Source organism: Xenopus laevis, chromosome 7S (genome assembly GCF_017654675.1).
Source record: "Xenopus laevis strain J_2021 chromosome 7S, Xenopus_laevis_v10.1, whole genome shotgun sequence".
Lineage (NCBI taxonomy): Eukaryota > Metazoa > Chordata > Amphibia > Anura > Pipidae > Xenopus > Xenopus laevis.
The window spans coordinates 24,293,877-24,309,127 of record NC_054384.1 but is presented as its reverse complement, the minus strand read 5'-3'; the positions used below and the strand labels follow the sequence as shown (position 1 = coordinate 24,309,127).

The following is a 15,251-nucleotide window of genomic DNA, read 5'->3' as shown; positions in this document are numbered from 1 at the left end:
GTGCTTTGTTTTTCTTTAAATTACAATGCATAGATGCACTCACTTCTTTGCACTGCAATGTGACTCCTGAATTTCTGACATACCTGTGTTTTATTCAAAGCTGGTTACAATAACTTGGAAGTTGCAGAGTACCTCTTACAACACGGCGCTGATGTTAATGCAGCAGATAAGGGAGGCCTTATCCCTTTGCATAATGCAGCATCCTACGGGGTAAGCAGTTTGTTACTTGGAGTGTATTTGTCTAAAACTGCTCATTGATAATTCAGAAGTAACCCACAAAGCTCATTTTGTTTTGCAGCATGTGGACGTGGCTGCTTTGCTCATTAAATATAATGCGTGTGTCAATGCCAATGACAAATGGGCTTTTACGCCCTTGCATGAAGCAGCTCAGAAAGGAAGAACGCAGCTTTGCGCTCTGCTCCTGGCACATGGAGCGGATCCTGCTTTGAAAAACCAAGAAGGGCAAGCTCCATTAGACTTGGTAACAGTAAGTTGATGACCGAATTTTTTTTTTTTTCAACTACAAAATAATTAAGTATTACCAGCGGTGGTTTTTGCAGCCCATGGTTACTTGCAGAGCTTGCAAGTTTCTTACCTTGACTCATGGAAGTGGCACCCCTAGTTTTTAACATTGCTTTAAAGGAAAATATACCCCTCGAACAATGTAGGTCTATAGAAATAAATTGCATAAAACAGCTCATATGTGAAACCCTGCTTCATGTAAATAATCAATTTTCATAATAATATACTTTTTTAGTAGTATGTGCCATTGGGTAATCCTAAATAGAAAATTGTCAATTTAAAAAAATAAGGGCCGCCCCCTGGGATCCTATGATTCACGGTGCACACAAACAAACCATACATGAATGGTCACATGAGCCAATTAACAGATAGAGTTCTGTCTTTTGCTTCCACACTTCTTCCTGTTACAGTTAGAGCTGTAGTTTTTCTCGTCAGGTGATCTCTGCGGCGGCTTAAAGGAAAACTATACCTCGTGCTAAAATGTTTAATATTTGTGTAATAACCCTTATTAAATAAATTTTCCTTTCTCTGTGATTAGGCCGATGACGTGCGTGCTCTTCTAACGGCTGCCATGCCTCCAGCTGCTTTGCCAACGTTCTATAAACCACAACTTTTAAATGTTCCTCAACCTTCTACAACTGCCATAGCAGCCCTTTCTTCTGTGCCATTGAGCTCGCCCACTCTCTCTGCTGCAAGTAGCTTGGATAACTTGGCTTCCAGTTTCTCTGAAACCACCTCTGTTAGTAGTGGAGGAGCTGAAGGAGCATCTGGATTGGATAAGAAAGACGAAGGTACTTTATGAAATGTAATCATTTTGTAAATTATCTGGAGTGTATTTACTGCAGCTTTATAATCTTCTAAATGAAAGATTACGTTATCCATTTGGCTCCAGTTTTACATCATTCTTAATAATGATTGATATCCAACTATAAAAAGGGTCCTTTATGTATCCATCCGTATGGGTGTGCTTCTCTACGTGCTGCAATCCCCGTGTTGGAATGCCAAGGTTACTAATACAAAAAGAGGTAGCCGGAGAGCACTTGTTTCTTTAGTTTAAAAGATCATTTCTACTTGGATTAAGCTCCTTTACAGGAATCCCACGGCGCGAGTTAGTCAATGGCCTTATATCGCCCCCTTTTACATTGACGAGAGGTACGAGACAGGGTTGCCCCCTTTCCCCAGCCCTATTTGCCCTTGCGATTGAACCTCTGGCGATATTGATCAGACAGTCCCCTCGGATAAAAGGCTTAACCTTCGGCACTATACAAGAAAAAATCTCTCTATTTGCTGATGATCTTCTCATTTACCTGGCCGACCCTAATGACTCCCTTACCGCCCTTTTAGACCTGGTCAACCGATTTGGCTCTTTCTCTGGTTTGCGGGTGAATTGGGATAAGTCTGTTCTATTCCCCATTGACCCTGACCAGCCTCGACCTTTGACAGCCGAGACCCCCCTAGAGTGGGCCACTCAGTTCCAATACCTTGGCGTGACAATCCAGGCAGATGTTTCCAAGTATGTCTCCCTCAACTTGGACCCCCTCCTTACCAATCTGACCACCACGCTGAACCGTTGGACGAAGTTACCTTTATCTCTGTGGGGTAGAGTCAATCTTATTAAAATGATTTATCTTCCCAAAATCCTCTATTTGCTCCATAATGCGCCCATATATCTCCCTAAACACTACTTCAAGCGCCTTAACCAGATCATGATCCCCTTCCTTTGGAATAATAAAACACCCAGAATTGCTTGGACCCGGTTATGTGCCCCGTGTGAGGAGGGGGGCCTGGCTCTCCCCAATTTCTATCTATATTATCTGGCTTCACAACTTTATTACCTACACTGGTGCTTTCACCCAGACCCGTACAACCCAAACTCGCAGTTACAGGCTCTCCTTGTAGCCTCATGGGAAGGTCTCCGACATTTTCCATACCGTTCTCTTAGGGATTACAGTCCCCTGCCCACTACTTTGACCACCCCTCACAAAGCTTGGCAGGTAGCCCTTAAAACTTTGGGCCATGCTCCTCCGCTGCTGTCCCCACACTTACCTTTGTGGGGTAACTCATACTTACCTCACTTCAGGTACCTCCCGGATTTCATATTTTGGCCTAGCAGGGACATAAAGTGCTTAAAAGATCTTCTTGATCCCCAGGTGTTTCCCACATATTGTGCTCTTCAGCGTAAGACCCACCCGACGCCACTTTTGTTATTTCAATACCTTCAGCTTCGACATGCTTTTTACTCCCAATTTGGTACCCTTGCCCCCCGACAGTCCTCCCTGGCCATAGAAGAAACCCTCCATGACCCTAGCCCTTCCAAATTGGTGTCCCGGCTATACCACCGGCTACTACTAGCTGGACCTAAACCCTTCCTGATTACTCAAGAATGGTGGACTAATAAAATTACTGGTCTTACACAGGAGGACTGGGAGGAGGCAATAGATAATGTGTACACCGGCCTTGTCTCTCTTAAAGATAAGTTGATTCAGTATAAAATTTTACACCATGTGTATATAACCCCAGTACGTCTTAAGCAAATGGGCCGAATCCCCCTTGACATTTGTCCGAGGTGTCAGCAACCAGGTGCGGACTTCTTCCACCTATTATGGGAATGTCGACTGATTTTAAGCTTCTGGACGCGAGTGGTTAACTTTCTAGCCGATAACCTTGACTTCCCGAGGGTTATCACCCCGTCCGTTTGTCTGTTGGGGGTCTTAGAAGAACTGGTCCCGGCCAAATACCCCAGAATTGCCTTTCGTATCCTCCTTTTCTACACAAAGAAAACAGTTGCAATGCACTGGATGGGCAACCTACCACCTTCTCTTAGAGCGTGGGTGCAACTAGTTAATAATGTCTTACCCCTTTACAAACTCACCTATGAATCCAGGGGCTCGCCTACGAAATTTGACAAAATATGGGGCTCGTGGGCTGACATAGATCCAAACCTTCCTGACTGAACGGTAGCTGTGCTGACCGTCTGGGTCGTACTAGTGGTGGTTCCGCCCATCCTGTATTCCCTGTAAGGTCTTTTGGGTGTTCGATTATCCCAGAAGTCCCTTATTGTCTCATAGCGATGTTTATTTTATTGTGCTTGTAGTCAACTTGCATGTCCAGCCATTTTTTGTACCTATGTATAATCTATATGAAGCGGTCTGCTTGACTGTCTGTTCTGTGTGTCTGTTTTGTGTTCAAAACGCAATAAAACTTACCTTTTAAAAAAAAAAGATCATTTCTTTATTTGCAGGCATTTACTGCACAACATGTTTCGGCTTCACATGCCTTCATGCACCTGATGAAGGCCTGTGAAGCCGAAACATGTTGTGCAGTAAATGCCTGCAAATAAAGAAATGATCTTTTAAACTAAAGAAACAAGTGCTCTCCGGCTACCTCTTTTTGTATTAATAATGATTGACTTGAACTTTTTTCTTAAAAGTAGACTGCTGATCAGTTCCCTTTATTATAATGTAAATGATGCCAGTTGTGTGATTCTCATTTAAAGATGGGAGTGATGACATCCTAGGGCGGAGAGTTGCAGAGACACAGCTATAGATGGGCATTGTTGCAACACTGTGAAGCTTAAAACTAGTCTAGAATTTTATTGGATTATGTTTGTTGTATGAAATTTACTGATCATATAATCTGTTCATATGTTCTGTCTTTAATAGCTATCAAAATTTTTTATAAGTCTTCAAGTAATACATAGTGCTTTGCATATAATTATTCCAGCACATGAACCCTGCTGTTTAGAGCTTGAAATCTGTTTATTGGCTGAAGAGTGTAACAAATGAAAGACTTTGCATAGGCCACAAATAGGGTGACACAGGAGTTTAGCCCATAGTTTAAAGGAGAACTTAAACTTTACTGAATAAATAAACTAGAAATGTTGTTGAGCCTCTGTACCAACCCAAGGCAACCACAGCCGTTTAGCAGTAAAGATCTGTGTCTCCAAAGATGCCCCAGTAGCTCCCCATCTTCTTTTCTGCTGATTCACTGCACATGCTCCGTGCTGCTGTCACTTACTGAGTTTAGGGACCCACTCACAATATACAGTACACATAGTATAGAAATGCCACAATATTAGGTTAATTAGCCATTAATACAGGCAAACCTCATTTTCTGCTTTATAATTTGCAACAACCCCTAAGCTTAGATTCTCAACAGCTGCTCAGAGCCCACTGAGCATGTGAATGTCACATACACTTTCCAAGATGGTGACCCCCTGTGACAAGTCCTGGATCATTGCTGCTATTGAGAAGCTGAAACTTTAGACTGGTGCAATAAGTTCAGTATATAAAATGGAATTATTAGCCACAATCGTTTTTAGGGTTTAGTTCTTCTTTAAGACCAGGTCTACATGTTGGTTGGAGAGACAACTCAAAGCCTCGTGCTACACAACCAGCACTAATTAGTTTTTTCTGGTTACGATCAGAAACCCCTTTCTTGGTCAATCAAGCCAAAATCAATATGTACTGCAAATATAACTACTGGGGTTTGAATATTAACTCCAGCAGTTAAAAGGTTGCACATTGGTGTAATTTAGCTGGTTATTTATTCACTGAATTATTGACTCCTAATTTCCGTTTTAAGGAAATTTTTACCTTGAATTTCTAAAAACATTCTAGCAGAACACATCTGTATATTTTGCAACTGCTAAATTGGCTAGTTGCCACTTGTACCTCAAACAGAACATTACCAGAAATAAAGGTGAAACGACTGATGAATAGCATTGCCTATCTTCAATTATGCCTTTTTCCCCCCCATATTTCCAGGCGTAGACTTAAATATAAATCAATTTCTGCGGAACCTTGGCCTGGAGCACTTAATCGATGTCTTTGAACGTGAGCAGGTAAGTACATATGTCCTGTCCATCAGTTATTGGTGTGCTGTGTAATATACAGCATGTACTGATAAAATATTTTTAGCAACAAGGGCATTTTTTTTTGTCTGTTGCATTAGCATTATTTGACCTAGCTTATGGAAATGTGCCAGTTGCAAAAAGATAGACTTTGTCTCCAATCGCACTGCATTTCTGACTCTTCAGATGCTGCAGAATATATCCCAGCATGCTCACATCTTGGCTTGCTGAGCTAAAATATGTATTTAAACATACACTATTTGTGTGTTGGAAAGACAAGAGAAATGTATGCATTTATTTTAAAGGATAAACCTTTAAAATAAGTCAGTGTAAAATTGATGAGGGGGCTATTCTAAGCACTTTTGTCATTATGTTCATTATTTATTTTTTCATTCCAAGATAAGGGATACCTGTACTGTTAATATGAATGCATTTTGTTACAACAGCACCACCCGCTGGTCAGTTTCTGACCACCAAGTAGTCGAGGAAGTTGTCGGGAGAAAGAAAGAGGCTTCTCTGATGTTCTTCTGCTTAGGAAAGATTTGAGAAAGGTTTCTAATTTTTTCCTAAACAGAAAAACATCAGAGCAGCCTCTTTCTTTCTCCTGACAACTTCCTTGACTACTTGGTGGTCAGAAAATCACCAGCCGGTGGAGCTGAAGTAACAAAAATTATTCATATTAACAGTACATGTATCTATCCCTTAATATCTTGGAATGAAAAAAGAATAAATAATGAATGTACATTGCAAAATTTCTTAGAATAGCCCCCCATCAATTTGACTTTCACTTATTTTAAAGGTTTGCTTATCCTTTAAACTCTCATATTCGCTTACAGATTTGGTGCATCTTAATATTATGTATTTTTGCTCATATACAATATTGTACGTGCTGTATTCTGTCCAGACTTATCAAACCAAAAGTGTACCTGTTATCTAAGATAGGTTTAAACAATTGCTAAAGGAAACTGCTGTGTACATCTTAGATTATGGCAGCACTTGTATTCATTAGGCTTTTGTTCTGCATGATCACAATTAATATAAATATGGAATGCTGTTCATGCTGTTTTAGATCACATTAGATGTTTTAATCGAAATGGGCCATAAAGAATTCAAGGAAATTGGAATCAGTGCGTATGGACACAGGCACAAGATCATCAAAGGTGTAGAGAGACTTATCTCAGGACAACATGGTAATTAGAAACATCTAATATTCCTTGTTAATTCTCTTTAATTTAAAATAGGCCTTTTTTGATCAGTGTAACTGTGTTAGAGTCCTGTGTGGGTCCATTTTTTGGAACACGTACCCGACCCATACCCACAACCTGCAATCCCGGACCTGCTACCCGCTTGGACCCGCAAGTATCTTATCTGCATCCCAGGCCCGCAACCCGCTGACCATCAAGAATCAGGAAGTGCTTTCATTGTAAACCGGAAGTGACATCATCGGAAGTAGGTGTGCTCAGAAAAAAAGAGTAAACAGGAAGTGCTGTCATTGTAAACCAGAAGTGACATCATCGGAAGTAGGTGTGCTCAGAAAAAAAGGAGTAAACAGGAAGTGCTGTCATTGTAAACTGGAAGTGACATCATTGGAAGTAGACTTGATCATATAAAAAGATTAGAAATCGCTATTGTGAAGATCCGCGGCCAGAACCGCCGACCCGCGTCTATACCCGGAACTTCTACTCGCAACCTGCAGGGCACCACAGGTTTTTGCGGGTAACCCGCGGCTACCCGACCCGCTGCAGGACTCTAAACTGTGTCTCATTTAAGCAGAGCCATTTTATGCACTTTATTTTATCTGACATATACTACTGTGCAAAGTGTCATCTGTGTTTCTTCAAGGGGAGTAATGGTAATGAAACAACTGGCATTATGGGCAACATTTGAGAATCGTATGCCTTTTATTACGCTTTGATGATAACTTCATATTAACGAGGGAGTAATTCCTCTCTGTTATAACATCCACAGTTCCCATAACTTCACTGGAAGCATTGTCCTAACCTCTTGGACATTTTAATCATAAAATTGCAGCAGTAATATTTCATGTTTCATTACCTTTAAGTGACACATTTTAATCAGTTAAATGTATTAAAAAGTTAAAATACTTATAAGTATGCATTAGACACTGTCCATTTTTAATTTGACTTGAAATCAGGTCACGGATTTTACCCTTAGGACTGATGAATCCTTGCGATTTATTGTGGAGAATGACCAAACTATGAGAATAAAGATCAGTTTGTATGTGTATATAATAATAAATCACACTGTGAAATGACATTGGTTGCAAAACAAGACAGGGAGCTGCTAGTAAATTGCCCAGCATATGCCTACCTGTGTTTTTCTTTTACTTTTCTAGGTTTGAATCCTTATTTAACACTGAATACGTCTAACAGTGGAACAATCCTGATTGATCTCGCTCCCGATGATAAAGAATTTCTTTCAGTGGAAGAAGAGGTAACGTTTTTAAAATGTTAAAGGGGTGGTTCACCTTTAAGGTAACTTTTATTATGTTCTAAAACGGCCGATTCTGAACAACTTTTCAATTGGTTTTCATTATTTTATTTTTTTATAGTTATTTTCCTTTTTCTTCTGACTCTTCACAGCTTTCAAATGGGCGTCGCTGACTCCCTTCTAAAAAACAAATGCTCTGTAAGGCTACAAATGTGTTGTTACTTTTTATTAGGGATGCACCGAATCCAGGATTCGGTTTGGGATTCGGCCCTTTTTAGCAGGATTCGGATTCGGCCGAATCCTTCTGCCCGGCTGAACCGAATCCTAATTTGCATATGCAAATTAGGGGCGGGGAGGGAAACGCATGACTTTTTGTCAGAAAACAAGGAAGTAAAAAATGTTTTCCCCTCCCACCCCTAATTAACATATGCAAATTCGGGTTCGGTATTCGGCCGAATCTTTCACGGAGGATTCGGGGGTTCGGCCGAATCCAAAATAGTGGATTCGGTGCATCCCTACTTTTTATTACTGATCCTTCTATTCATATTACAGTCTCTTATTCAAATCATTGCTTGTTTGCTGGGGTAATTTGGACCCTAGTTACCAGATTTCTTAAGATGCAAGAGGTGCTGAATAAAAAGCTAAATAACTCAAAAACCTTCAATAATAAAAAATGAAAACCAATTGCAAAGTGTCTCACAATATCATTCTCTACATCATACTAAAAGTTATCTTAAAGGTGAACAACCCCTTTAAGAACTGTGTTTCCATACTTAGAAACTTCATGGTAATGATATGATGGATAGTGATGGTATTACTTTTACTCTATTCATATATGTGTATTGCTGAATCTGTCATTTTGAATTCTAGATGCAGAGCACCGTCAGGGAACACAGAGATGGGGGCCACGCGGGTGGAGTCTTTACCAAATATAACATCTTAAAGGTACATGTAATGGAATAGAGAGAGAGCTGTATGTGTTACACATCTGTCCTTTAAAAAAGCATTCCTAACGTTCTACTTCTACTTGTTTTTTCAATGCATAGATTCAGAAAGTGTGCAATAAAAAGCTTTGGGAAAAATACACTCACAGGCAAAAAGAAGTTACAGAGGAAAACCATAACCATTCCAATGAAAGAATGCTGTTCCATGGTAGGCAGAAAAACTTTATAGTCTCTTATACATGTAACACCTGATGATGTGTATGTTAGACAGAAGAAGAATAACTGAAACGTTAAAGAGATCTAAAGAACTTTCACTGAAGTGTAATGTATATATGAGTTTAGATTTGGCATGTATATTGCAACCCACCCATCGTCCGCTTTGAAAAGCAGAAATCTGACTTGACTGGGACTTAGTGATGCCAAGTACCCTTAAACGCATGGTAGAACTTGATACATGACTTTCTCTTTGACAGTTGAGAAACCAATGTTTTCTCCCTAAATAACTATGGTACTAAACACAATACAATTAATGCGGTTCCATTTAAAGGAGAACTAAAGTCTCTAAACGAACTAAAAGAAATGTTGTACATTATGTTCTGAGCTTCTGTACCAGCCCAAGGCAACCACAGCCCTTTAGCAGTAAAGATCTGTGTCTCCAAAGATGCCCCAGTAGCTCCCCATCTTCTTTTCTGCTGATTCACTGCACATGCTCTGTGCTGCTGTCACTTACTGAGCTTAGGGACCCACTCACAATATACAGTACACATAGAATAGAAATGTCACAACATATGGCTGATTAGTAATTAATACAGATAATTACTACATGGCAGCACAGAAACCAGTGCAATTAGCATCAGAATTTAATAATCAGCCCTGTAGCATCGGCTTATATTACAGACCAACCTCATTTTCTGCTTGATAATTAGCGACGACCCCTAAGCTTAACTTCTCAACAGCTGCTCAGAGCCCACTGAGCATGTGAGTGTCACAGACACTTTCCAAGATGGTGACCCCCTGTGACAAGTTTGAAGTCCTGGATCATTGCTGCTATTGACAAGCTGTAACTTTAGTGCAACAAATTCAGTAAATAAAATATGGAATTTTTAGCCACATTCATTTTTAGGGTTTAGTTCTCCTTTAAGCAAAAAAAATGTTTCCGTACCACACAGATTTTAGTTGTTTTGTCTGATTTATTAATTGTTTTGCTCATCCAAATATTTTCTGTTTTCTTGCCACAGGGTCTCCTTTCGTAAATGCAATTATCCACAAAGGGTTTGATGAAAGGCACGCCTACATTGGTGGGATGTTTGGTGCTGGAATATATTTTGCAGAGAATTCCTCAAAAAGTAACCAGTATGTCTATGGTATTGGAGGTGGCACAGGGTGCCCAATTCACAAAGATCGTTCATGTTATGTTTGCCATAGGTATGTACATTTCTCAGTAGACTCATTTTTAGGGATGCACCAAATCCAGGATTTGGCTTTTTTCAGCAGGATTCGGACGAATTCTTCTGCCCGGCCAAAGCAAATCCTAATTTGCATATACAAATTAGGGTCAGGGAGGGAAATAGTGTGACTTTTTGTCACAAATCTTTCATGAAGGATTCGTAGTTTCGGCCGAATACAAAACAGCGGATTCGGTGCATCCCTACTAATTTTATTACTTAAATTTGTGAGAACGTTACTGTTTTCCCCAAGAATGCAGCTTTAATCTTTTCTCTATATGTATGTAAATGAATGAAGAAAAGGTGGGTAAAGGTTTATATAGTTTGCGCCAAGACTGGGTGTTAAGCTAGTACCCTGTCGTTTAAATTCTAGTGATGGCTACCTAGAGTGGTGAAAGTGGTTTGACTTCTACCTATACTCTGAGATAATCATTTTTTTAATTGCACAATTTTAAAAAAAAAAAGGCACATGCTTTTTATAGTCAGTTGGTGTTCTGACATTTTCTTCCACTAGGTGGCAGCTCTAATATAGATGAACTAACTTATTTTTTAACAAATGGATCTAAAAGCCAAAATTCTGCAATTTAGCTTTTGACTTATGTTACCTATAGGCAGTTGTTGTTTTGTCGAGTTACCTTGGGGAAGTCGTTTCTTCAGTTCAGTGCAATGAAGATGGCTCATTCTCCTCCTGGTCACCATTCTGTAACTGGACGACCCAGTGTAAATGGACTTGCTTTGGCGGAGTATGTGATCTACCGGGGAGAACAGGTACAGTATCTGCTTTATTGATCAATGTTTAAAGGGATCATGTTTTTTTTTTAAACACAGTTAAATCAGTTAATAGTCCTGCTCCAGCAGAATTCTGCACCAAAATTCTTTTCTCAAAAGAGCCAACAGATTTTTTTTATATTTTAATTTTGAAACATAGGGATAGACATATTGTCAGTTTCCCAACTGCCCCCAGTCATGTGACTTGTGCTCTGATAAACTTCAGTCACTCTTTACTGCTGTACTGCAAGTTGGAGTAATTTCCCCTTCCCCCCTCCTTTCAGCCTAACACAAGATAACAGCTGCCTGGTAGATCTAAGAACAACACTCAATAGTAAAATCCAGATTCCTACTGAGACACATTCAGTTACATTGAGTAGGAGAAACAGCCTGCCAGAAAGCAGTTTAATCCTAAAGTGCTGGCTCTTTCTGAAAGCACATGACCAGGCAAAATGACCTGAGATGGCGTCTACACACTAATGTTTCAACTAAAATTATCTGTAGCGCATGAACACTATTAAAGGGAAAGTTAATCCGAGAATGCAGTTTTCATTAAAAATTTACATTAGTTATAAAGCTGCATGCAATATAATTGAAAGCCGTATCCAGCCACTGCTGCAGAGTCTCTTCAAATAACGGGCCAGATTCAGTTCTGGTTTTTTACCTGCAAACTCATGGACCAGATTCAATTTGAGGGAAAAAAAAAACTTCAGTTCCAGTTTTTACCCCTAGACTTCAATCACAACATAAATTGAATAGCATCTCAAATTTAATCTCGTCCATGAGTTTTCACTTTTTTTAACCTTTTTCTCCCTCAACTAAATCTGGCCCAATCTATGAGAAGTCCATTTTTCATTAACACTGGGATTCTGGGGAACAAACACTGGCAATTTTGATTAAAAATGCACTTGTGGTTATAAATGACCCCTAATATCTTTAATGAGGCAACATTTTGTTTTTGGGTTTACAACCCTTATAAATGTTTGTGGTCTGCGTAACATCCTTCAATTTAACCTTCCTTGTCTCTATAAAAAAAATGGTGTGTTGCTGGAGGATCTCTGGGATTGTATGTGCCAAACTCTTAAAGGAGAAGGAAAGGTCAAAACTAAGTAAGCCTTATCAGAAAGGTCCACCTAAATATACCAGTAAACCTTCAAAGTAATGCTGATCTGAGTCCTCTGTCAAAAGAAACACAGCATTTCTTTCCTTCTATTGTGTACACATGGGCTTCTGTATCAGACTTCCTGTTTTCACCTTAAACCTCAGGGCTAGGGCTTGAGCATGCTCAGTTTGCTCCTCTTCCCCTCCCTTTCTTCCCCTCCCTTCTGTAATCTGAGCTCAGAGCTATAAGTGAGCAGGGAGAGACTCAGGAAGTGGTCACAACAAGCTAATACTGCAGCTGCTATCCTAAACAAACAGAGAGCTTCTAGAGCTTTTTACTCAAGTATGGTAAAGCATTCTACAGAATAAATATAGCATTCTAGCTTGCACTATTGCAGCTAATCTAATGGCAATAAAATGCCTTTGTAGCTTTCCTTCTCCTTTAAACATCATTGGAAAACCAGAATATTCCTATATATCTTATGTTCTTTTTAATTATTTTGTAGGCATATCCTGAATATATAATAACGTATCAAATCATGAAGCCTGAGGCGGTTGCTGAAGGTTGAAGGGCTACGTTGGAAGATCATTTTGCAAATGACGTACATTCTAGATCAGCCCCTAGAAGGATCCAACCTAAAACAACATGAATTCATTGAAACAGTTAAACCCCTTTAAATAATGTACAGTTTGTTTCCTGAACATTCACAAAATAATTTTTTGTTTCTCAGCACTTTAACAGACTCCATTCTTGCTTATAAAATGGGTTTGTCTATTTAAGTCTACGTATGGTTTAACTTGAACTTTTTTTTTTTTTTTTTTTTTTTTCTGTTCACCTTTAATATCTTAACGGAAAATCTTTAATCTACGTAAAGAACTCGCATTCCTAAAATGGTGTATTTTAAAGCACACTGAATACTGTTCGCTTGTAAAACTGTAAATAAGAGCTTTTTGTACTAGCCTGGTATTTATTTACATTGCATTGTAATATAGCCATTTAGAATGACAATAATTGCAGAAAGAATCCTTTTGGTCATGGAGATTGCACTGTCCTTGGTGTAGCACAATGCTGGCCGTTAATGTACTATAATCTAGGACCGTTTCTAACATTGAAACCATGAAATGACCCTGAGGGATTTCAGACGCGGCTTTTATTGCACCAGATGATTTTACCTGCGAACTGAGGGTCGGCACATGCTCAGATTCGGGTCGATTACTTGGCCGGCGACAAATCTCCTCTTCAGGGCGACTAATCTCCACGAACTGCCTCCAGCCGGCTAGAATTTAAATCGCCGGCGGGATGGCACTCGGAGCGATGCGTTTTCCGAAGTCAACTGAAGTTTCTTCATAAGGCGACTTTGGAAAACGAAGCGTTCCCAGTGCCATTCCGTTGGCGATTTACATCAGAGCCGGCGGGAGACAGTTGGGGGAGATTATTCGCCCTAAAAAAGAGATTTGTCGCTGGGAGACTAATCTCCCCAAAGCGGAGAGTGTGCCCTGACCCTTAAGCGCAGATTTGGTTTGTTTTTAAAATACAGTCTATTTAAAGAGCAATTTATTGAAAATGAATGGGAGGAAAAGAGGAGGCATGCTTTAAATAAGTAAAGGGAACTTTTGCTTCATTAGGAAGAAGCATATTTGGTAGGATTATGTATTGGCAACATAATGCTTTATAGTCTGGTCCAGTAACCAATAGCAGCCAGACCAATGATTTTTTTTTTTTAATTACAAAACTGCACTAATTGCTGTGGGTTATTGGCTTTGACAAGCTTCGTTCTTGTCCCCAATGTGACTTCCCACAGGGAGTGTTCTCTAATGGAGGGAATCCAGCACATGTGCAAAAGGAAGGCAGTGAAGTGATTTCCAAATTGGTCAAATTCCGTTCAGTAGGATTCCCGTTGCTAGTATAAGCCGAATCTTGAGGTTTCTTTTATATTGCAGGTATGAGATCCGTTATCCGGAAACCATTATCCACAAATCTCCGAATTACCGTCTCCCATAGACTCCATTTTATCCAAATAATCCACATTTTAAAAAGTGATTTCCTTTTCCTCTGTAATAATAAAACAGTAGCTTGTACTTGATCCCAACTAAGATATAATTAATCCTTATTGGAGTCAAAAGCAGCCTATTGGGTTTATTTAATGTTTACATGATTTTCTAGTAGACTTAATTGATGAAGATCCAAAATCCTTATCCTGAAAGCCCCAGGTCCCGATCATTCTGGATAACAGGTCCCATACCTGTGCTGCATTAAAGTAACAATCTGAAAGCGACCAAAAACAACTTCATGGCAAGAGCAGCTCCTAGCCTAGTCTGTCTCTTGCATTAGTGCAACATCTCGTCTCGTTCCCTGTTACTTAAGTAGTTGACCAAAAATGTTGTCCCGGCCGTACAGGGATCCCAAATGCCTTCTGTGTTAAAATGACTTTTTTGAACCCATGATTGATCCAATAGCAATGTGTGAGCGTGCGGAGGAAACTGCCAATTGTTATATTCTGTTTGCGTTTCACCAGCAGATATTGAATTTCCTCCTGTGGGTGATTGTTGACTTCAAAATGTACATGGTTTACACAGCTGTGAATAATGCCGGTATGGATTTGTCCTGCTTTTTCATTGTAGTGTTTGATCCAGGTAACGTGTATCCACCAAACAACTGACTGTCATTTTGTACAGAGAAGCAAAAAGCATTCGTGATTTATATTCCCTTTTTTTCCCCCCCAGGAAGTGACTTTATGCTGAAATTGTGTTCTTTAGGTAGTCTTACAATGCTCATCCCAAAAAAAAAAAAAAGGAAATGTTTGCTTTGCAGGTAGCCAATAGCATTGCATTGTGTGTATATTGTACTTTCTTGTGCTGAATACGAATTAAAATGTGCATTTGTCAAGTTGTCAAACATTGTGCAGTTTATTTATCTTTTATTGTACGTTACATTGGGAAATGTTTTTTTTTTTTCACCGTTTTACTTGAACACCTGCATTGGTATACTTGGAGCTTTACTGAAAAGCCTTCAGAAATGATGGGGCTGCATACTCTTGTCAACTGGACCTCCAGGGCAGTGGGCTCTACCAACTAAATATAGAATTTAAAAAAGAAAATAACCAATTAAATTCTACAACCAACAATTCCTCAATATGGCGGCAATCTACCCCATTCCCCACCCACAAA

At 39.6% G+C, this 15,251-nt stretch overlaps 1 protein-coding gene across 1 annotated transcript in view; it reads left to right on the top strand.

Annotated features, from left to right (window-relative positions):
* Positions 1–14,979, top strand: part of tnks2.S (tankyrase, TRF1-interacting ankyrin-related ADP-ribose polymerase 2 S homeolog) — a 44,839-nt gene extending 29,860 nt beyond the window's left edge. The window contains exons 17-27 of the mRNA XM_018227499.2: positions 101–210; positions 299–487; positions 1,061–1,313; positions 5,289–5,365; positions 6,444–6,564; positions 7,731–7,828; positions 8,696–8,770; positions 8,872–8,977; positions 10,008–10,194; positions 10,826–10,982; positions 12,590–14,979. Of these exons, the coding sequence (XP_018082988.1) occupies positions 101–210; positions 299–487; positions 1,061–1,313; positions 5,289–5,365; positions 6,444–6,564; positions 7,731–7,828; positions 8,696–8,770; positions 8,872–8,977; positions 10,008–10,194; positions 10,826–10,982; positions 12,590–12,652 (1,436 nt within the window). The 3' untranslated portion in view covers positions 12,653–14,979. The remainder of the gene's footprint in view (positions 1–100; positions 211–298; positions 488–1,060; positions 1,314–5,288; positions 5,366–6,443; positions 6,565–7,730; positions 7,829–8,695; positions 8,771–8,871; positions 8,978–10,007; positions 10,195–10,825; positions 10,983–12,589) is intronic.
* Positions 14,980–15,251: the final 272 nt, after the last annotated feature.